This window comes from Zingiber officinale, chromosome 4A (assembly GCF_018446385.1).
Source record: "Zingiber officinale cultivar Zhangliang chromosome 4A, Zo_v1.1, whole genome shotgun sequence".
In the NCBI taxonomy this organism is placed as follows: Eukaryota; Viridiplantae; Streptophyta; class Magnoliopsida; order Zingiberales; family Zingiberaceae; genus Zingiber; species Zingiber officinale.
In genome coordinates, this window is record NC_055992.1 from 130,722,381 (window position 1) to 130,743,118 (window position 20,738).

At 38.4% G+C, this 20,738-nt stretch overlaps 2 protein-coding genes across 6 annotated transcripts; both read right to left on the bottom strand.

The window, feature by feature from the left end:
• Window positions 1-718: 718 nt before the first annotated feature.
• LOC121971217 (UDP-N-acetylglucosamine--dolichyl-phosphate N-acetylglucosaminephosphotransferase-like) lies at window positions 719-8,666 on the bottom strand. Of its 2 annotated transcripts, XM_042522367.1 has the most exons (11): window positions 8,289-8,665; window positions 7,055-7,142; window positions 5,928-6,019; window positions 5,645-5,763; window positions 2,718-2,833; window positions 2,510-2,637; window positions 2,298-2,384; window positions 1,501-1,561; window positions 1,364-1,404; window positions 1,159-1,279; window positions 719-1,087 (listed from the first exon to the last, which is right to left on the bottom strand). In XM_042522367.1, the coding sequence occupies exons 1-11, from the start codon at window positions 8,636-8,638 to the stop codon at window positions 1,028-1,030; spliced, it is 1,263 nt and encodes a 420-aa protein (XP_042378301.1). In that variant the 5' UTR covers window positions 8,639-8,665; the 3' UTR covers window positions 719-1,027. The 2 variants fall into 2 exon arrangements, with proteins under 2 accessions (XP_042378301.1, XP_042378302.1); XM_042522368.1 differs by lacking the exon at window positions 719-1,087 and having other exon boundaries at window positions 1,172-1,279; window positions 1,481-1,561; window positions 8,289-8,666.
• An 8,206-nt stretch (window positions 8,667-16,872) lies between these two features.
• Window positions 16,873-20,738, bottom strand: LOC121971219 (glutamate receptor 3.1-like). Of its 4 annotated transcripts, none has more exons than XM_042522371.1 (7): window positions 20,641-20,738; window positions 19,921-20,339; window positions 18,474-19,822; window positions 18,113-18,390; window positions 17,990-18,021; window positions 17,510-17,916; window positions 16,873-17,439 (listed from the first exon to the last, which is right to left on the bottom strand). In XM_042522371.1, exons 2-7 carry the CDS (start codon window positions 20,183-20,185, stop codon window positions 16,990-16,992), a joined length of 2,781 nt encoding a protein of 926 aa, XP_042378305.1. In that variant the 5' UTR covers window positions 20,186-20,339; window positions 20,641-20,738; the 3' UTR covers window positions 16,873-16,989. The 4 variants fall into 4 exon arrangements, with proteins under 4 accessions (XP_042378305.1, XP_042378303.1, XP_042378304.1 ...); XM_042522369.1 differs by having other exon boundaries at window positions 20,499-20,723; XM_042522370.1 differs by having other exon boundaries at window positions 19,921-20,726.

A 20,738-nucleotide genomic window follows, 5' to 3' on the forward strand; every position in this document is an offset into this window, starting at 1 on the left:
GTCGTCTCGTAGGTTGACGAACTAAAGAATCAGAAAATCATCTCAACAGTTCTCCATTTGCGAACAAATAAGTCGGAGGGTGAGAGAGCCATGTTCATTTCACCGCCTAGATTCAGGTAAATTACACTTTACCAATTAAATACCATTCATGAATTTGGCATCCATTCGATCAAAGCGAACGGATGTAAGTTTAGATTTTTAAAATTATTAGATTTTTTCTTATAATCAAAATGATTAATTTTTAAAAATTAGAAGGTCAATTGTCATTTAGCAAAATTTGAAGGTCAAATGAAAGTTTAAGAAATTGTTGGGGTAAGTGAAATTTTCTAGAATAAATTTTTTTTATATAATTGTTCTTGCCAAACTAATAATGTGCTTCTCTAAAATGTTATGGGGTGACCAATTTATCAATATTCAAAGAGTAAATTATTTTGTCCTCATGAACATAACTGAGCTAGTACTCAGATGATAGATTGTCACAAGAGAACAGAATACCTGAGGAAATAATTTATTGGAGAAAAAAATCCCTCTTACTTAAAGCGATGTCACTCCGTCATCATGATTTATCTCCCTTCCAAATGTCTTGGGGCGGGTTTGAAGGAGCGTCTAGGGTGAGTACATCACCTTTTTTCCACAAAAGAATAAATCTATTTTGGATAAACAATTAACAGAAATGTATCTTTTAATTGTTTATCTTGAGTAGTTTCTACAAAGTCTATCTACAACAAGTTTCAGACACCAGGAATTTCATTGATAAATCTTCTACTTCAGATAACATTTCACAAGAGCAAAAAAACTCTAACAGGAGTGGAGTAGAATGATTCTATTCAGCTCGAAATACACTCAATATTGGGACGATGCATAGACTCATGGTATTTTTACACTTTGGTGAGTAGTATCGGCTGGAAATCTTAACATTTCATCAGCGAGTAAAAGATTTATGAGTCTCAAAAAAGTTGCGGCCAAGGAATCTACCGGTCGAGATGTCAGGAAATAACTGTAAATTTGTCAGGTTTGCTCTCTCACCTCATTTGTACCATCCAGCAAGAAAATGCCTCAACCAGAAACAGAAAATACACGACAAAGCCTGTAAAGAAAGTATTGATGCATTCATTACACTGGTAGAAATGCAAGGGGAAGTAATTCCTGCAAACTCACCTGGAAAATAAGAAGTCTGATGCATAACATCTTTTCGGTGCACTGGCCGAACAATCTGAGGAACAGGTTTACCAGGGTGCCATCCTTTGTCCCAGTCAACAGCCCTGTTCGAGGATCAAATCTGAAGAACAAAAAACTGACAATGTCTGAAAAGGATCTGTAAAGATGGAAACATGATTCAACAGAGAATATAGAATGAACCTACTTTGGTAGGCGATGCCTTGGGCAAGGAATTATCTTTAAAAGCTGCAATGACAATAGAGACAATACAAAATAAAATGATCACGTAGCACAAAATAATATATTTGGAACTGAAACTTACAAATGGGAGGCTAACCGAACCTGAGGACATGAGTACAGGAAATTCAAAACTTGTGGCAAGAAGAAGAGTAGCAGTGTCTCACTAGAGAGAAACAGCAGTTACTTAGCATGAATAAATTGATAAGAGTTCAGAATTATGTGCATGTAAAATCCACATAAAAGTCTAACGTGCATATTGATACAGTTATGTGGTATAGACAAACAGGTCTTAGCAGGAGTCATAAATCCCATCACAAAATTGTTACTCAGTTGAGCGATTCCTGCATGGTTGAACAGAATAGCTAGCATCGAAAGTATCCTTGGGAATCTTTATCAATAGCCTTAGAGCTGGCAGTGAAGTAGAGAAAGAAAATTAACATGTGCCGGTGATTTTTTCCTTCCCTCTGACCACGTCTCGAACAACTCTAGCAACAAAGATCTTCCACCAGTGTATGTCTTTTCCATAGGTCATTAGCTTCAGAATCAGAAATCTCATGTTTCACCAGGTCAATTGTGCAGAAGTGGGGGTTATATCTGGTTTAAAGAAATATTGTTCCTATGCCAAAATACTGATTTTAAGTCAAATGCTAAGATGTCCATCACTTGATATCTATCAAACGTGCTAATAAGCATTAGTATTCAACATGGAGATCAAGACCATTTTTATGTGCTTTACTCTGTACAAACCATCTAAATGTTCTACTTTCAGAAAGAATTTTACAGCACAAAGAAATATTATGATGACGTCCATAGGCAGACAACTACAGCTAAGAATTTGCAGTTGTTCTAGCTTCATATATATATAGAAAATAGAAAGTTAGCAAAAGAATTGAGCATACCTGAAATGGCCAAGAATTCCAACAACAGCCAAAGCCATTCCAGCAAAGTAGGTGTAGGTGTCACCCACAAAGACTGATGAAGGATACCTATCATACAAATAGAACTAGTCATATCTGGAAAAAATCTTTGTTGCATAGACTTCCAAATGCCAAGCTTTGTAAATGTATTCGAGCTGACTACAATTACCAATTGTTGAGCTGACTACGATTACCAGTTATAAGAAAGTAGAGCCAATGAAGAAGTCAGTAAGGGAAGGACAAGATAAATAGAAAACGCATGAGCCTGCTGATATTCTGGGTCTGTTGATGCACCAATTTGCATCACATTATGGATTAAGACCTGTAATTTGGTTGCCTATTATTAGTTTCATCTGGAAATGAAATATTTGGAAGAAATATCAAGATGTGTAGCCTTCTTACTGCAGTTGAAATTACAACAGTCTGCCCAGCTTCCAGACCATTTAAACCAGCATGAATGTTAATGGAATTTGTGCAAAAAACTGCTAACATGCCCATATATAGCTTGTAAATCCAACCTGTTCTTCCCACAAATATACAGACAAAAACAAAAGCAACATCATGAATCAATCTAGTGATAGATGATACCTATTTATTAGAACAAAATTCCAACAGAGGTTGCTAGAGAGCCCAAAAAGAGACCATGCATAAACAGTTTGAAATAATTATTGAGAGAAAACATCTTCATTGAAAAATTCAAGATTAAACAAATAAATAACATGGTTGAACTACTCTTTATCAGGCATACAGGATTCATATCATTATCAACCTTACCTTGAGTCCACTATGGTTAAAATCACACCTCATCAGAATTAGACTTAGAGAAATATCAATCCTATCCTTAGGAGTGCACCTATATAACTCAATTTCGTGTTTGGAGAATGGAATGGCAGTGGCATGTTTGATATGTTGAATCAAAAGGGGAAGAGAATCACTGTTCCACTTTGGATTCCAATCTGTCTATTTGAAAAGGAGGAACAGAACCATTCATTCCTAGGAATCAGTATTCTAAGTTTAAATACCAAAAAAATCTTAGATCTCACCTCCTTTTTATTTTCTTTTTTAAATTCATGCTTGCATAACTCTTTTTAATTGTCCAAATCATTTCAATGTTTATTGCAATGTTGAAACCGAGATAGGAAAAGCAGTATATATCTATTCCACACCATTCCATTCAATCTAAACCCCAATACATAGAGGAAATGGAATGGGAAAAAATGAGAGTTGAATGGAAAGGAATGATAAGAGGAATCCATTCTACCCTCCCAAACATTGCCTTAGTATAATAGTATATTAGGAATCTCTGGAATAGAAAGAAAAGTATGGTGGTAAATCCAACATTTATTTTTTATTGATAAAAAAAATGTACAAATTCAAAATCCTTCAGGAAGGAGACTGTATGAAGGTGGAATCACATGCATGTGTGTTCTGTAAGTAGGATTTCCTTTTATTTAACTTGCATCCTTATAGTAAGTAAAATTAGGACTAGACTAGTCAGATTATTCCTGTTGGTGCAATATCCCTCAGGTCAAGGTTGACCTGGGTAACCAAGCTGAGTCTTGGTTTGGGTTTAGATGTTTGACAATAAGATATTGATTGAAGAAGAGTCAAGTAGGTCAAGGTTGACTGGATACTTGACTGGGAAGTCCTAACTGGGATGTTAGGCAAAATGAAAGTCCTGGTGAGTGAAGCCAGGCAGAAGAAAAGTCCTGGTGAGTGAAGCCAGGCAGAAGGAAGTCCTAGTGAGTGAAGCCAGGTGAAAGTCCTAGTGAGTGAAGCTAGGCAGATGGAAAACCCTGGTGAGTGAAGCCAGGTGAAAGTCCTAGTGAGTGAAGCTAGGCAGATGGAAAACCCTGGTGAGTGAAGCCAGGTGAAAGTCCTAGTGAGTGAAGCTAGGCAGATGGAAAACCCTAGTGAGTGAAGCTAGGTGAAAGTCCTGGTGAGTGAAGCCAGGCAAGGGAAAATCCAGATGGATCAAGGATGATCGGACATCTGGTGCTGGGAAGTCCAAGTAGGTCAAAGGATTGACTGGATACTTGGCATGAAAGAAAAGTCCAAGTAGGTCAAAGGGATTGACCGGATACTTGGCACAGAGAAAAGTCCGTGGGTCAAGGATTGACCGGACACTTGGTAAGGAGTCCTAGCGGTCAAGGGAGTGACTAGATGCTGGCATGACATACCAACAGTCAAGGTTGACCGGATGTTGGTTTGGATATTTGGGACTTGGTTTCGACAAAACCTCTTTGGATCGATCCGTGGATCGATCCGATCTCAATCGATCGATGGATCGATCCGGCCAGTCCAATCGATGATCGATCCGTGGATCGATCAGAGGTCCCAATCGATCGCTGGATCGATTGGGAGGCAGTCGGCGCGATAAGCGCCGGATCGATCCGTGGATCGATCCAGCGCTTCGCGATAGGCGCTCGATCGATCCGTGGATCGATCCAAAGCCTCCCCGATCGATTGGGAACATTCGAATCGATCGGGATCCGACCGTTGGCCTCGTTTATAGCTGCAGGCGTTCGATGGCTGCGGTATCACTTCTCCGATTCACTCCAGAGCTCTCGCCTACTCCTCCACAGCGCTCACAAAGCTCAGATCGCCAGTTCTTGAAGGACCTTGGAAGCTCTCCAAGTCAAGAGGCGGATCAAAGGCAAGAAGAGAAGCTAGGGTTAGGGTTTTCTGTACTCATTGTAAGCTTTGCGCTTGTATTTTGTTTCCCTTTCCTTTCTTCTTGTACTGAGAGTCTTGTAGGGCTTCTCCGCCCTCGGTAGTTACCGAAAAGGAGTGTTTTCATAGTGGAGGGTGCGTGCGTGGTGTGGATCCTTGGACTAGTCACCTCTTGTGAGGTGGATACCAAGTAAACTCCTAGTGTTAGCGTGTTTGTGTTTGTTTATGTATTTTCCGCTGCGCATTCTTGAAGAAACAAGCAACAACAAGCAACACCGAGCACCGAGCGAACGCGACGAGCTATTCACCCCCCCCCTCTAGCTACTTTTGGTCCTAACAATTCCGAGTTGAAGTGCCTTTTACTCCTAGCAAACAACACAGAAGATGTCACTATCACATCTTCATTCTTTCGTGAGGTTCATCTATGACTATGATACATATATATTGAAAATTGTTAACACAGTGTTCACTTCTGAATTAAGAGCTGGGATGGTTTTTGAATGAATTTTTTCTTTTTCACTTTTTATGAGCATTCTCATGATGCAACCTAACACTATCAGCAGTTAACACGAAAGTCAAAACTAATATCTAATCTATTCCAATGTGATAAATGGTGTATGTAAAACGTCATGTGTTAGTGTCCACCAAAAAAGTACCTAAATCAAGAACAGCTACTCCAACATATTGAATAAGTGGCTTTGGTATGATGATGGTGGTATGCCCAGCATATGCCATTAACAAGGGAAGAGTTGCAAATGAAGGTAGCACCAATTTTCTGCCCTTCAAAAGAAAAGAGAATCAGCTTCATCTAGGGAACTGCATGCAGAATTGACTCCAGATGAATGAGATGATGCAGATGTAGGAACTTGTCAAGAAAAAGATAATATAAAAAAATGCTAGAAAAATTAAATACAATAAAGTTGCTTCAGCAGATCATACACTCTCCATGGGACATCAAGAACATCATCCACAAATCCCAGAAGAATCATGAAGCAGATAGAAGCCAGTGCTGCATTATACTCAACAAGCCACTGCATTCAAAACAATCAGCTCAGCCATACAAGTGACTTAAATTCATAAACGCATATTAGTCTTCTGAAGGGAATGCATCATCCATTTGCATTATCTGAAATAAGAGCTGCCCACCGAAAGGACAACAGTGCATGTTAGATTTCTGAACCCATAATGTGAACATTAAGCAGTTGAAATGTGAACAAGTCAAACAAACATCTTACATGAACAGAGCACATTCAGAGAATGCAGAAAAGGGTGGTAAGTCAAAAAACTACATTGGTTTAGTTAACTTTCATTAAAAGAGTCCATAAATATCAAATACAACATAATGTTTGAAATATGGAAGTGCGATCATATATGACCATGCTTGCCTCTATCACCGAACAACTAACAAGGTGATAAGAAATGAGCACAAAACTCTTCCAAATGCAAAAGGAACCTGGTATGGACATGTATGCAAAAGAGACCTGGTGCTGCAAGGTGCAACATTAACTGTTTAGTGGTTTGACATATGATTTGAAGTTTTGAACATGTATGAGAATCTAAACAAGCACACAATCAGTCATACTCATACTATAGGTTTCTTTCAAGGCTTCAAATCTATTTATTCATATCTATCGGTTACCACATTTTCTTGAACTCACTGCATACTACACTGAATCTTCAGAATAGATACTACGTACCTTCAGCCAGGCGGCCAACAACTGCGTAATAGGTAAGTTAGAAGCTATAAAATCATAACTGTATTTCTTCAGATTCCTAGATTCTCAATAAATTGAACACAACCTTTGTTTCATTGTTAATTTATTACAATATTCTTCTAAAATGGAATCTCAGTTTTTAGACAAAATGAAGCTGCTTACCACCACAACTACCTGGAGAGTATTCCTACAACAATTACAGTGCATCATATTATATCAGAATAAGAAAGTCTACAAAAAACTTTAATTGCTTATTTTCGTATATTTCTGAAGAGTCAGCTCAGAAAATACATTGAGAAATGCACATCTACACAGCATATATTCATGAGCTTCATACACAAATATACATACATTGGAGTCTGCTGTGAAGTTGAAATGCTGAAACAATATGGCAACAACCAAGTAGACAAATCCAATAAGGATGCCTAAAGACTCCGGCCTGAAAAACAATTCATGATATTATGAATATCTTGATGCATAATATGATGAAGCATAGACATTGCAATAAATATTTCTCAAAATCATAAATATTCAAATTATTATACAGATTAATACCTTTCAAAAACAAATTTGTCCCTTCATTAAGTTCATGCAAGAATTCTTCTTCCAGTGAGAGTAGGTTGTTGTTACACAAATGTTTTGTGTGTGTGTGTGTGTGTGTGTTGAATTTATTAGCTCATATTGAACAAAGAAAAATGGAAATAAAAACTCATAAAAAAAAACTAACACGCATCTTAGCAATAGAGCATCCTATTTTCCAAGTTATTTAGCTATTTGGGTATTGCAATCTAGAGTTATTTCCCAACCTAAACATTATTACCACAAAGTTATGCATAAGAGAATCCAACTTTTGGAAACCAACAAAAGATCGACAAGACAGACAAACAAAGTCAATAATCATCAGTTTAGTTATGTTGATCCCTGAGAAGTCGCCATGGTTAGTCTCCATTATAAAGCAACTTAATAATATCGGCAAGTTCAATGAAAAAATTGAAATAGTGTCAACTTGATGAGTAACCGAAACATTAACCATGATAAGCAAAATACAGATGATGACATCCTAGTAGAGGATTCAAATGTCAATAATTTATATAATATGGAGACTTTATACAGTTTGTCAATAATAATATTACCTCAATAAATATGAAAATAATGTATAAAATTTTGATATGAAGATTTTGTGAAAGCAAGAAAATTCAATATAAAATGGCCAAAACTTGTCAAGTATGATAGAGTTCTAACAACAATTTCAGCTAGCTGGTCACAAATATGCAACCAGACTTGGTCTTCTTAATGTAAGATGAGGAAAGTGGACATGCGTGTGTTCCAACGGTTAAATTTAACTAACAGTAATCATCCTTTGCGTGGAAGAAACAGACTTTATTTAGGTAAAACGAAATAAAGTTCAATCGCCAGTATCATAAACTCGGCTACCAACAGTAAATTTTACGCAATCAACTCGCATGGAGTCAGAAATTAACAAAATTGACACCAGAGAAACCTGGCACTATCAAAAAATAAACGAAAGGTAACATTTAAATAAGAAATCCATGGTAGAGAAGCTAGGAGGGAAGAATTAACTAACACTTTGATGGCTCCCTGCGGAGTCCCCTTCTTATTGATGTCAAACCCGAAGAGATTTCGGCGCAGCACGTAGCGTGCCGCCACGGGGATCATCCTTACGGCCACGACGAAGGCGCCGAAGCTCATGGCTGCGCTGATGGAAATGGATCTCCGAAGCCCAGGCTCGATCTGGTAATGAACGAACACGAGGTAGAAGAAGGGGAGGGAAAACGCCGCGGCGGCGGGGACGATGATGCCAAGCTTCGGCAGAGCCAAGGGCGGGTCTTCCGCCGGTAGGGGTTTCTTTTCCTCAGCCACGGTCGGAGTCTGGACCTCTACAGGCTTCGAGGAGGGCCTCCGGCGAGTCGGCATGGCGGCGGTGGCCAGTTGTCGAAAGTGAGGGTTAGATCCGAGTATTAAATACGAGATCCATGTATCCACGCGGCGGATGGTGAGTGGATGCTCAACAGGTCCAAGGGAGGGAGTTCTGGGGCCGCTAAAAGGCTACACGCTGGCTGATTGGATACGAATGTAAATACAAGAAATAATAAATAGCATGGCTATGCAATGTGTATTTGAAGAGGGGAGAACAAGGAACCATACACATTGCCTTGGTGCAGCGGAGACCGTTTTTTAATTTTCTATATATCTAAAAATTGAATGTCAATTTGAACAAATTAATGAATCAATGATTCACTTACGAATGTTAAGCTAATGGATCATTCGTTATAGTATTTTCTGATTTATCATGATAGTTGATGAAAATTTTTTGTAAGACTAAGTTGATCACTTCAATGTAAGTTGAATACATAGTGTCAATTAAAAATATATACAATAATAATAATCAAATCTTATTATACTAAGTATAGTCGACTATATGGATCATTTTACGTCATTAGACTCTATCCCTTATTATATCATCATCTATATTTAAATAAATTTTTCTTGTTTTATTGTTGCTAATCAATTTTTTTTGTCTTCCTCTTCATCGTTTGACGTGCATATTTATTATAGTTTCACATCGCCTAATTAGAGCATTTATTGGTCATCTAAGTACATACTCGTATCATCTTAAACTTGTCTCTCGGAGTTTTTCCTCAATAGATGCAACTCCAACTTTCTCTCTAATGTACTCATTTTTTATTTTATCTATTCTTTTATGTTCACACATCCACTTTAACATTAGCATTACTGTAACTCTCATCTTCTGCTTATGTGCTCGAGTCATAGCTCAATATTTAGCTTCATATAACATAACAGATCTAACTGTGATTTTGTAGAACTTTTCTTTAAGTTTTAGAACTACTTTACGATCACATAAAATACTTGACACTGTCCTTCATTTCAACCATCCTACTTATATTCTATGTAAAGCATCTCTTTTAATCTCTCCATTGTTTTGTAAAAAAATAATCCTAAATATTTAAAATATTCAATTTCAGGCAATTTGTCATCTTCTATCTTAACAATTATTCTAATATTACTAAACTTTATCTTATCTTTATTCTATTAAAACTAAAAAAATTTCCTTTTAGTGTTTCCCGCCAAAATTCTAGTTTAACATTTACTCCTTCACGTATTTTATCTACCAAAATAATATCATTTACAAGTAACATGCACCACAGTACTGTCTTGAATGTGTGCAGAGAGTTCGTTCATAATTAGCGTAAAAATATAGGGACTTAGAGTTAATTCTTGATGTAACTTTATTTTTATTGGAAATGTTTCATTACTCCGCCTAAAGTAGTTTTTATTCTGATAGTTACATGCTCATATATATCTTTAATTAGTTCAATATATGTTACCTTAACACCTATCTTTTCTAGAATTCTTCATATAATTTCTCTTGAGACTCTATCATAAGCTTGTTCTAAGTCAATAAATATCATGTGTAGATTTTGTTTTTGCTCTCAATATTTTTTAATTAGTTATCTGAGAAGATGTATAGCTTCTATTGTTAACCTTCCAGGCATTAACCCAAATTTATTTATGGTCACCGTGGTCTTCTTGCTTAATCTCTTTTCTATTACTCTTTTTGAAAGTTTTATGGTATAACTCATTAGTTTAATATCCCTATAGTTTACATAATTTTATAAGTCTTTCTTATTCTTATGTAAGGGAACTTGAGTACTTATCCTCCATTGATCATATATTTTTTTCACTTTCAATATCATGTTAAATAATTTTTCAAGTCATTCAATACCTTATTTCCCTAGACACTTTTATAGCTCTATCGGAATATCATATGGTCTAACAGCTTTTTCATTATACATCCCATTTAAAACTTGCTCTACTTCTTAAATTTGAATTCTACAATAAAAATTTAAATTTCTATACTCATTTGACCTACTTAAATTACCTAAATTAAGTTGGTTATCTAAACTTTCATTAAAAATTAATGAAAATATTTTTTCCATTGCTTTTTTATTTCTCTATTATTACTAGTATTCTATTGCATTCGTCTTTAATACATTTTATTTAGATAAGATCTCTTGTCTTTCTTTATTTCACTTTAGCTATTCTATAAATGTCTCTTTATCATTCTTTTGTATCTAATTTTTTTGATATAATCATTCAAAAGTTTCATTCTTTATTTCATTCACAACTTTCTTATCTTTTTTTTTTGGGCTATTGTATATTTCTTTTTAAGTTTTCCTCGTTCTTATAAATATATAATTTCTTATAAGCTGTTCATTTTTCTTCACTTTCTCTTATACTTTTTCATTCTACCACCAAGATTCTTTATTTAGTAGCACATGCCCCTTTCACTCACTAAGCACACTCTTAGCTATTATTTTTAACTTTGATATCATCTTATTTCATGTCATATTAAAGTCACCGTATATTTCATCTAATGTTTGTACTTTTACCTTCTCCTTAAATATATTTTTCTTCCTATCTTTTAACTTCCACCACTTAATTCTACGAGTCGTATATATTTTCTTTCTATTGATATTATGTTTTAAGCGTATATCCAACACTACTAATCTATGCTGAGTAGTTAAGGTTTCTCGAAAAATGGCCTTGTAATATTTATAAATCTTTCTATCCCTTTTTCTAACCACAAGAAGACAATTTGTGATTTATTATTTTCACTTTTGAACTTGACCAAGTGTTTTTCTCTTTTCTTAAAAAATATGTTGGCTAATATAAGGTCATATGTTATCACAAAATCCAATATAGTTTTCTCTTTTTCATTTCTTGTTTAAAACTCATAACCCTATGTACTCTCTCATATTTCTCATTTTTTACTCTGACGTGTCCATTTAGATCACCTCCCATTAAAATCATTTCATTTTGCGGAATATTTTGTAATACTTCATCAAGGGCGTCCTAATATCTTTATTTGGTAGTTTCATTTAATCCTACTTGTGGTGCATATATGTTGATTACGTTCATAGTTTCTTTAAGGACTATAATTTTATTCCTTTTTCTAACTACCTTTATAACTCCATCCTTTAATGAACTATCTACAGCAATACTCACTCCATTTCTTGTTTTACTATGTATTATAACTCGAGTTCTCTATCATTTTTACCTTCTTGCTTACCCATTTTATCTCTTGTACATACAAAATACTAATTTTTCTCCCATTCATCACATCTACTACCTAGAGCAGATCCTCTGGACCGCTTTTTGCGATCTAGGGGATGACCCCTTTGCATGTGCAAAGGGGTCATCCCCTTGACCGCAAAAAGCGGTCGAGAGGATCTGGTCCCTTTACTACCTCCATTGATTTACTAGTAAAAATTTTCATGTTCCATGTTTCAAATTTTAGACTATTGGTTTTCCTATAATATTTATTCTTATCCAACCTATGATATAAGAACTCTTGTTTATTTAATACTACACATAAGTTCTCATGGAGATATAGTGATTCTTGTCGATACATTACAATTAGATCATATAACTCAAACTTTTTGTTAAAGTTAATGTGTTGACTGACCATCATTATGAGGAAGTTGGACCATCACTCTTCCATCGTGCATGCAATTGTTGTATGAATCAAAGAGTCACCTTGATAAGCTAAATGGTTACTTAGCATTTAAGCTTACTTACCCTCTAAGTTTCTTTCAAGTCTATATAATGGCTTTGTAATCAAAAGTTTAGGGATATAGAAGACAAAATATCTCTTTCTCCTTAAGATTTCTACCAAAATACTTCAATAGTTGGTATCAGAGCCTCCAGGTTCTACCAATCCAAATCCATGGTCAGCTCGAGCTTTACAAACATCAACCATCTCATCCCAGAATTTAATGGCGAAGACTATGATTTCTGGTACGTAAAGATGAAGACCATCTTTCGATCTCTTAACCAATGGGAGATTGTGGAGAATGGAGTGCAAGAGCCCGAGGAAACCACTGCCCTCAACGAAGCCGGTCTGAAGAAATTAGAGAAGTCTCGACAAACCGACGCAAGTGCTCTCTCAATCCTTCACAGAGCAGTCACTAAGGCTATATTTCCCAGAATCATGCGTGCCGACACTGCTAAAGAAGCATGGAAGATTTTGCAGAGCGAATTTCAAGGAGATGTGAAAGTGAGAGCGATTAAGCTCCAATCACTACTCAAGGAATTCGAAAATGCCAAGATGCAGGAGAAAGAAACACTCATGGAATTCTCAACTAGAATCTTTGATTTGGTCAACATAATGAAATCTCATGGTGAAGATATTACAGATCAGAGACTGGTACGAAAGATTCTCATATGTCTTCCTGAGAAATATGATCCCATTGTTGTCGTCATTGAAGAAACAAAGGACCTAACAACACTCACAATTCAAGAAGTGATGGCGTCCCTAAAATCGTTCGAGCAAAGATTGTCCAGACATTCTGAAAAGCCAATAGAGAGTGCATTCTAATCAAAGCTCAAAATTGGTAACAACGAACGAGAGGGCCAATCACGAGGTGGATGGAAATCAAGAGGACGAGGTGGACGTAACTCAAAAGGAAGAGGGAAAGATAACTCATCGAATTGCAGCAACTGCAATAAGCCAAATCACTCCGAGAAGGACTGTTGGTTCAAAGGCCAATCGAGATGCAAAATATGCAATCGATTTGGTCACCTCGCCAAAGATTGCCAAAGTAGGAACTCTTATCAGGCAAATCAGGTTGGAGAAAATCAAACAGCTAAGGAGACACATGGAACATTCTATGTATGTCACACAGCCACCAACAAGGAGCAAGGAAAATGATTGCTAGACAGTGGATGCAGCAACCATATGACGCCGATCTCAGAAATTTTCTCTGAGCTCGATAATAGCATCAATGCTCCTGTTCAGTTTGGAAACGAAGAGCAAACAAAGTCAAAAGTACTTGAGAGAATCGCCATCGAGACGAAGGAAGGTCCGAGCTGCATCAACAATGTCTTGTGTGTGCCGAGCTTGAGTCAAAATTTACTCAGCCTCGGACAATTGGTGGAAAATGTGTACAAGCTCTGCTTCGATAACAATGAATGTGTTATATTTGACAGGAGAGATAAGTCAAAGGTGCTCACAAAGATCAAAATGGTCAATCGAAGCTTCGCTCTCAATATCAATTATGTCGATTTAAAAGCTCATCGAGCTTCTACCTCGGACTACCTGACATCAACCTTATGGCATCGACGACTTGGTCATCTTAATTTTCAAAGCCGCAAAGAGTTATTTGGCAAGAGTATGGTGCAAGGACTTCCTCACATAGAAGGAAAGCAACATGTATGCGAAGGATGCGCGTTTGGAAAGCAACATCGACTTCCTTTCCCAAAAGGAGTATCATGGAGAGCTAAAGAAAAGTTGGAACTTATCCACACCGACGTCTGCGGACCGATGGACACCCTTTCTCATACTCAGAATAGGTATTTCATTCTTTTCATCGATGATCACACTCGCATGACTTGGGTCTATTTCATGAGACAGAAGTCTGAAGTATTCATGATATTCAAGAAGTTTAAGAGTCTCATCGAAAAACAGAGTGGATGCTTCATCATAACCTTAAGAAGTGACAGAGGCAAAGAATACACTTCTACAGAATTTCACAATTTTTGTGAAGATGAAGGTGTAGAAAGGCAACTAACGGTAAGGTACACCCCTCAACAAAATAGTGTTACCGAGAGGAAAAATCAGACAATCGTTGAAATGGCAAAATCAATGATGCACGAGAAAGGTTTACCCAAAATCTTCTGGGCTGAAGCAGTCTACACAGCCGTTTACTTATCCAATCGATGCCCAACCACGACCATACCAAACAAGACTCTGTTTGAAGCATGGAGTGGTAGAAGACCATCGGTGAACCATCTCAAGGTATTCGGAAGCATTTACTATTCTCAAATTCCAAAAGAGAAACGAAGCAAACTTGACGAATCTAGCGAAAGATGTATTTTTGTCGGCTACAGTACCATGAGCAAAGGTTATAGACTATTTAACCTACAGCTAGGTCAAGTTATTATTAGCCGAGATGTTCAAGTTGATGAAAATGCTTTATGGAATTGGGAAGAAAACAAAGTTGAGAAGAAAGACATTCTGATCAGTACTGACAAAGAAGATGAAATTGAGCCAAGCACACCAGATTCAAGCTCATCTCAACCCAATGACGAAAGCGATCCAACTTCATCAAACTCCTCATCCCCGAGCACAACTCCAAAAAGGTACAGATCATTAGATGATATATATGCTACATGCAATTATTGCTCCATTGAGCCTGAGAACTTTGATGAAGCAATCAAAGAAGAATCGTGGAAAAAAACAATGGAGGAGGAAGTCCGTGTGATTGAAAAAAATCATACATGGGAGCTTGTTGATAAACCAACAGACAAAGAAGTCATAGGTGTTAAATGGATCTACAAAGTCAAGCACAAACCAGACGGATCCATTCAAAAACACAAAGCGAGACTAGTTGCCAAAGGTTATTCTCAACAGCCTGGAATTGACTACGGGGAGACGTTTGCCCTAGTAGCTCGGCTTGACACAATCCGAGCTATAATAGCATTCGCCGCCAGCAAAGGGTGGAAACTTTATCAGCTTGATGTCAAGTCAGCATTTCTCAATGATGAATTGAAGGAAGAAGTGTATGTAGATCAACCTCAGGGCTTCATCATAAAAGGAAAAGAAGGAAAAGTCTACAAACTTAAGAAAGCGTTATATGGACTTAAACAATCTCCTCGCGCTTGGTACAGTGAGATCGACAACTATTTCAACCAAACAAAATTCGAGAAGAGCAAGAGTGAACCAACTTTGTATGTCAAGCAGCAAGGTAATGATGTTCTTATAGTCACTCTTTATGTTGATGATCTAATTTTCACTGGAAGCAACAAGAAGATGATCGAAGAGTTCAAAGATGACATGACTCAAAAGTATGAAATGAGCGATATGGGTCTACTTCGACATTTCTTGGGCATGGAGATCTACCAAGAAGAAGAGATAGTATTTATCTGCCAAAAGATATATGCAGAAAAGATTATGAAGAAATTCAACATGCTGGGATGCAATCCTGTCTCTACACCACTTATTATGGGGGAGAAATTGAAAAAGGAAGATGGAGGAAAAGCAGCGGATGTCACTCACTACCGTAGCCTCATTTGTAATTTGTTATACCTCACAGCAACTAGGCCTGATCTCATGTATGCTGCAAGTCTACTCTCAAGATTTATGCAGAGGCCAAGCCATTTTCATCTCGGTATAGCAAAGCACGTCTTACGATATGTTCAAGGGACAACCGACCTCGGTCTAAGCTTTCAAAAGAATCACGCACTTAACCTTGTCAGTTATTGTGACAGTGATCTTGGTGGATCCTTAGACGACATGAAAAGCACCTCGGGGTACTATTTCTCTTTTGGTTCAGCAATATTCTCATGGTTGTCCAAGAAACAACAAAGTGTTGCACAATCGTCTGCGGAAGCCGAGTACATCTCAGCATCAGTAGCCACTTCACAAGCAATTTGGCTTCGAAGAATCTTAGCTGATCTCAGTCATCATCAGATTGAAGGAACCGTGCTATACTGCGATAACAAATCTGCAATCGCTATGGCTAAGAACCCAGTTCACCACAGCCGAACTCGACATATAGCACTCAAGCATCATTTCATTCGACAGGCAATTGAAGATAAAGAAATTCAACTTGAATTCTGTCGATCTGAGGAGCAATTGTCTGACATCTTCACAAAAGTACTTCCGAGAGAAAGATTTGAACAGCTCCGAGCCAAACTTGGAATCCAACAACACATTAAGGGGGAGTGTTAAAGTTAATGTGTTGACCATCATTATGAGGAAGTTGGACCATCACTCTTCCATCGTGGATGTAATTGTTGTATGAATCAAAGAGTCACCTTGATAAGCTAAACGATTACTTAGCATTTAAGCTTACTTACCCTCTAAGTTTCTTTCAAGTCTATATAATAGCTTTGTAATCAAAAGTTTAGGGATATAGAAGACAAAATATCTCTTTCTCCTTAGGAGTTCTACCAAAATACTTCAATACTTTTGCATATTTAATACTATACTTGAGTTTGAAAGATATAGCTGTCATTGATAAAATATTATAGTCAAACTCTACAACACGTTCCTTTCGAGGAACAATCTAATATTAATGTAATAATTTAAGAGATTCATTCCTCGAATATTTATCATAGTTTAATGACGGACAATTAAAAAATATATTAAAAAAAAAGAACAATATACACATTCAAAATTCTGTGTATATATATATATAAAACTATATGTAGCCCAATTAAAGTTATCTGAATCTTTACAATTATGGAGATATCGCCGAGTTAAAACCAACAGAACTTTGATTCGAAACAACACTGCTTTCTTCCCGCTGAATCTTTCTTCTCTTGGACCTGTTCTTCACATCTTCTTCCTTGACATCCATGAAAGAGAAGAACCTCCGCAGGCTGCGCCTTGAGCTCGAACTTTCGGCGGCGGAAGAATCAGTTCCTTCCACTGGGCAATGGCGAAAGTACTGGCGAATCATGCCTACGAAATACACGAGCAAAGCCAGAACACAAGCCAGTCCACATATCAGAAACAGGCCCAGAAAGCTGTTTAAATGGAGGGTTTCAGAATCGAGCTCGTTCCCATCGGAGCTGCACGCGCTCGTGCTCAGCCACTTGTCGTGGATCCGTTGGAGATCGCCGTTTTCCGACAGCGTAAGGATTGCAGTCGAGAAATCAACCGCCAAAGGAGAGTCCCTCGGGAACGCCTGCGCAGAGGCTAAGGAGGTTCATGCAAACCGAACAGTACAGTGATTATAAATTCTTGCGAAAACTTACGAATCCCCAGCCGTTTCGGGTGAATTCTGAGCCAATTGCAGCAAACTTGCATTGAGTCGAGAGAAAAAGGTCGATGTACGGGCGCTCGTCCACCACGGCGGCGACACCTCCCTCGCCGGAGCCGCGTTCGAGTGCTCTCGCATAGTCCTCAGGCGAGCCAAGAGCTTTTAGTCTGGATCTCGAAACGCCGAGCTCCTCGGCGAGATAGTTTTCAGCAAACGAACCGACTTGAAAGCCAATAGGCTCGTTGCTGGCGATCAATTTGTCGATGCCTCCCAGTGATGATGACAGATATTGGACAGTGAGAATCGAGGTCAAGCTTGCCGTGTAACTCGACTGGATGATCAGCACGACGAACAGCCATATTATGAGAACCATACGCCCTGCAGTGCTCATGGTGTTTTCCCCTGTGAACAAACAGAGAGAAATCTGAATACTTGAACAACAGTAGTGACTGAAGATCAAGTAGGCTTCACTTACTATGTGCAAAAAACAGACTCGAGAAGCTGAACCTGCAAAGAAATCAAAGATTATATAGAATGAAGATGTTTATAATTCTCACGCGAGATCAAATCCTATGCCAAGAATGTGATAACAGCTTACCAGAATACAGTAACTATCTGCCTTTTAGGAGGGCCACGGAATTCGTCGTTGAGCCTGTGCTCGAGGATCCAAATCACAGCTCCTATTAGAGGCAAGGAACACACTGTGACCAGCCACATTTCCCAGGTAAATGGCTGCAAGAAAGCCCACACACCAGAGTTCATCTTTTTCACAGGGGTGACGATTACAAGCCCAGATTCAGCATATGGCTGTGTGAAATCGACAATCTTTGTTCGATTCGTTACTATGCTCATGTCACCAACAGCGGCATCAAATTCCTAAAACAAGAAAAGAATCGAGATTAAGAAGTTTTTCGTGTTGCTTTTTCTTCTACTAATTGGAAAATTCAATGAGCATTTACCCCTAGTGCAACCATTTCAGCAAGCTTGGAATAACTGGGATTCTCATGGCCATTTCCAAAGGATACAAATCTGTAGGAAAGAGGGTAAGGCAGCAAGTTGACAGCGGCAGTGAACACATCTATGCAGAATCCCTTGATGTCATTACTCTTTGATGATACCGAAACGAATTGTCGGAAACTTGCCCGATTTGGAACTCCAATTCTCAGTTCTTTGCCATTGTTAGGGAAGACCCATCCGCGAGGCTTGGATATCGTATCCCCGGGCCAAATCACACTAAACAGCTGTTGATTAGAAGCAGAAAGATTTGCTGGTTTTCCATACAACTTTTCAGGAGGAACAATCGACAATCCTGAATAATTTGTCCAGTGACCAATTGTTCTCCACCCAGTTCCTACTATGTTGAGCAAATCATAGGCCGGTCGGATCAGGTTCCTTTCATAATCAAACTGGACTTTACCAGTTACACCATCAAAACTTGTGTTCAAAATCTTGTTCAGCAAAACCTGCCCCTCATCGAACACGCTCATGGCCTCAAGGTGTAGGCTCCCTCCCTCCGCGTCGTGTAAATTCGAGTCATTTGAAAATGAGACCCTTCCTCCATCTCTGAAAAAGGCATCCAATGCATGAGAAACCAACCAAACTGTATCGTAAGCATATAGACCATAAGAGTTCAGTTTGAAGTTTTCAGCCTTTCCATTCTTCACTAGTTGGCTCCATCTCGAGACCAGCACATTCTTGAGCTTCGAATTGGCGGTATGCTGGCGCAGAGCGAGAACTCCTTGCATTGCCTCCATAGTCGTTGCATCTAGCAGTGAGGAAGAATCCAACAGAGAAGCAAGCCAATCTGTTGCTATCCAAACATACCCGCTCGACATCATACCGAGGTATCTTGCCGTGGAGAAGATTCTGATGCCGATGTCTGAGCTCACATGTACGACGATAATCCTTGAGCCCATGAGTGCGACCTTCACCAACAAGTCCATGATGTCGCTCGATGTTGCCCCAGATCGTAATGCCGCCTTGTATGAGATCTTGTGGCGTTTTTCTGCAAGTTTGTCAGCTAGAGAAGCAACTCCATTCCGACCATGATCGTCATCAATGAAAACAGCTATAACCTGGTTCCACTGATAATAGTCGACTAGATCAGCAACGGCAGCCATTTGGAAGAGGTCGCTCCGGGTGCTACGGACAAAGAAGGGATACTGCAGAGAGTTAAGTGTGGGATCTGTTGCAGAAAAGGAAACGAGAGGAACTCGGAGCTCGTTCGAAACATGCGAAATGACATGGGCGATTACAGAGGACTGGGGGCCGATGATCGCAACGATATCCGTCTCCATGAACTGCAAAGCTGTGCAAGTAAAATCCCAAAAAGGAAACAATAAGCCCGCAGTGTTGAAGCTCGTGCAGGAATTTCAACAGTCAGGTAATGTGCTATATATGCTGCACCTTGAACCACACCAATGAAGTTGTTGCAATTGGAATCTTGCATTTCCACGACCAGTTTTGTGCCGCGGAGGATGCTTGGATCTGCATTGATGTCGCTCACGGCAGCGTCGATTGCAGCCTTGGCGACTCTTCCAATGGTGGTATTATGAGAAAAAATGGCACCGATGTGCACTGTAGCAGGCCTGGCGGCGGTTTCATTCTTGCCGAGGCCAGTTGAAGCGAGATCAAGAAGCAGAGCCAACAATAGAAGCAAAGCAAGCTTCATTGCATCAGATTTAAGCAGAAAAATCTAAACTTTTCCCCTCTTTTTTCAAATTTGACACGAATCCATCTCACATATGCATGATTAGCGAAGAAGCAAAAGGGAAGAGTTGCTGAAAAGCAGATCCATGATGAAGAAACCAAAGATAAAGGATTACCTGAACCAGTTCACAGAAACAGGTTAAGAGATTTGATTCAGAAGAAGTTAAGGTGTGAATCTATTCAAAACCATATATAATTTTGTTGCAGGCCGAAGAAAATACTACGATTGAGGAAACAAATGCAGGATTTAGAGAAAAAGAGATGAAGATCCAAACCAAATGCAACTACTCCACGCGAAAATGGATCCAACTGTTCCACTGACAAAGAAAAATTAATGGCGAGAGGGACAGGGAACTACTGCGCCAAAATTAGAGAAGAATATGAGCAGAGTCAAAGAAATCAGGAAGATTATCTCACTGGGTGTTCTTCTAATCGTTGCAAACTCAAGCTTGCAATTCCTTTGGGAATTCTTGGGAGGAACAAGGCAATGATAAGAAAATCCTTTGTTTATGCTG

What these genes read in the sequence shown, in the direction of transcription:
- LOC121971217 (XM_042522367.1), bottom strand. Translation starts at nt 8,638, where the DNA reads ATGCCGACTCGCCGGAGGCCCTCCTCGAAGCCTGTAGAGGTCCAGACT. An exon ending in ACTTCACAGCAGACTCCAAT is followed by an intron (nt 6,020 to 7,054) that starts GTATGTATATTT and finishes TTTTGAATGCAG; the next exon opens with TGGCTTGTTGAGTATAATGC. An exon ending in GGAATTCTTGGCCATTTCAG is followed by an intron (nt 1,562 to 2,297) that starts GTATGCTCAATT and finishes GTTTCTCTCTAG; the next exon opens with TGAGACACTGCTACTCTTCT.
- LOC121971219 (XM_042522371.1), bottom strand. Translation starts at nt 20,185, where the DNA reads ATGAAGCTTGCTTTGCTTCTATTGTTGGCTCTGCTTCTTGATCTCGCT. An exon ending in CTGAAATGGTTGCACTAGGG is followed by an intron (nt 18,391 to 18,473) that starts GTAAATGCTCAT and finishes TTCTTGTTTTAG; the next exon opens with GAATTTGATGCCGCTGTTGG. An exon ending in CCCGAAACGGCTGGGGATTC is followed by an intron (nt 17,440 to 17,509) that starts GTAAGTTTTCGC and finishes GCCTCTGCGCAG; the next exon opens with GCGTTCCCGAGGGACTCTCC.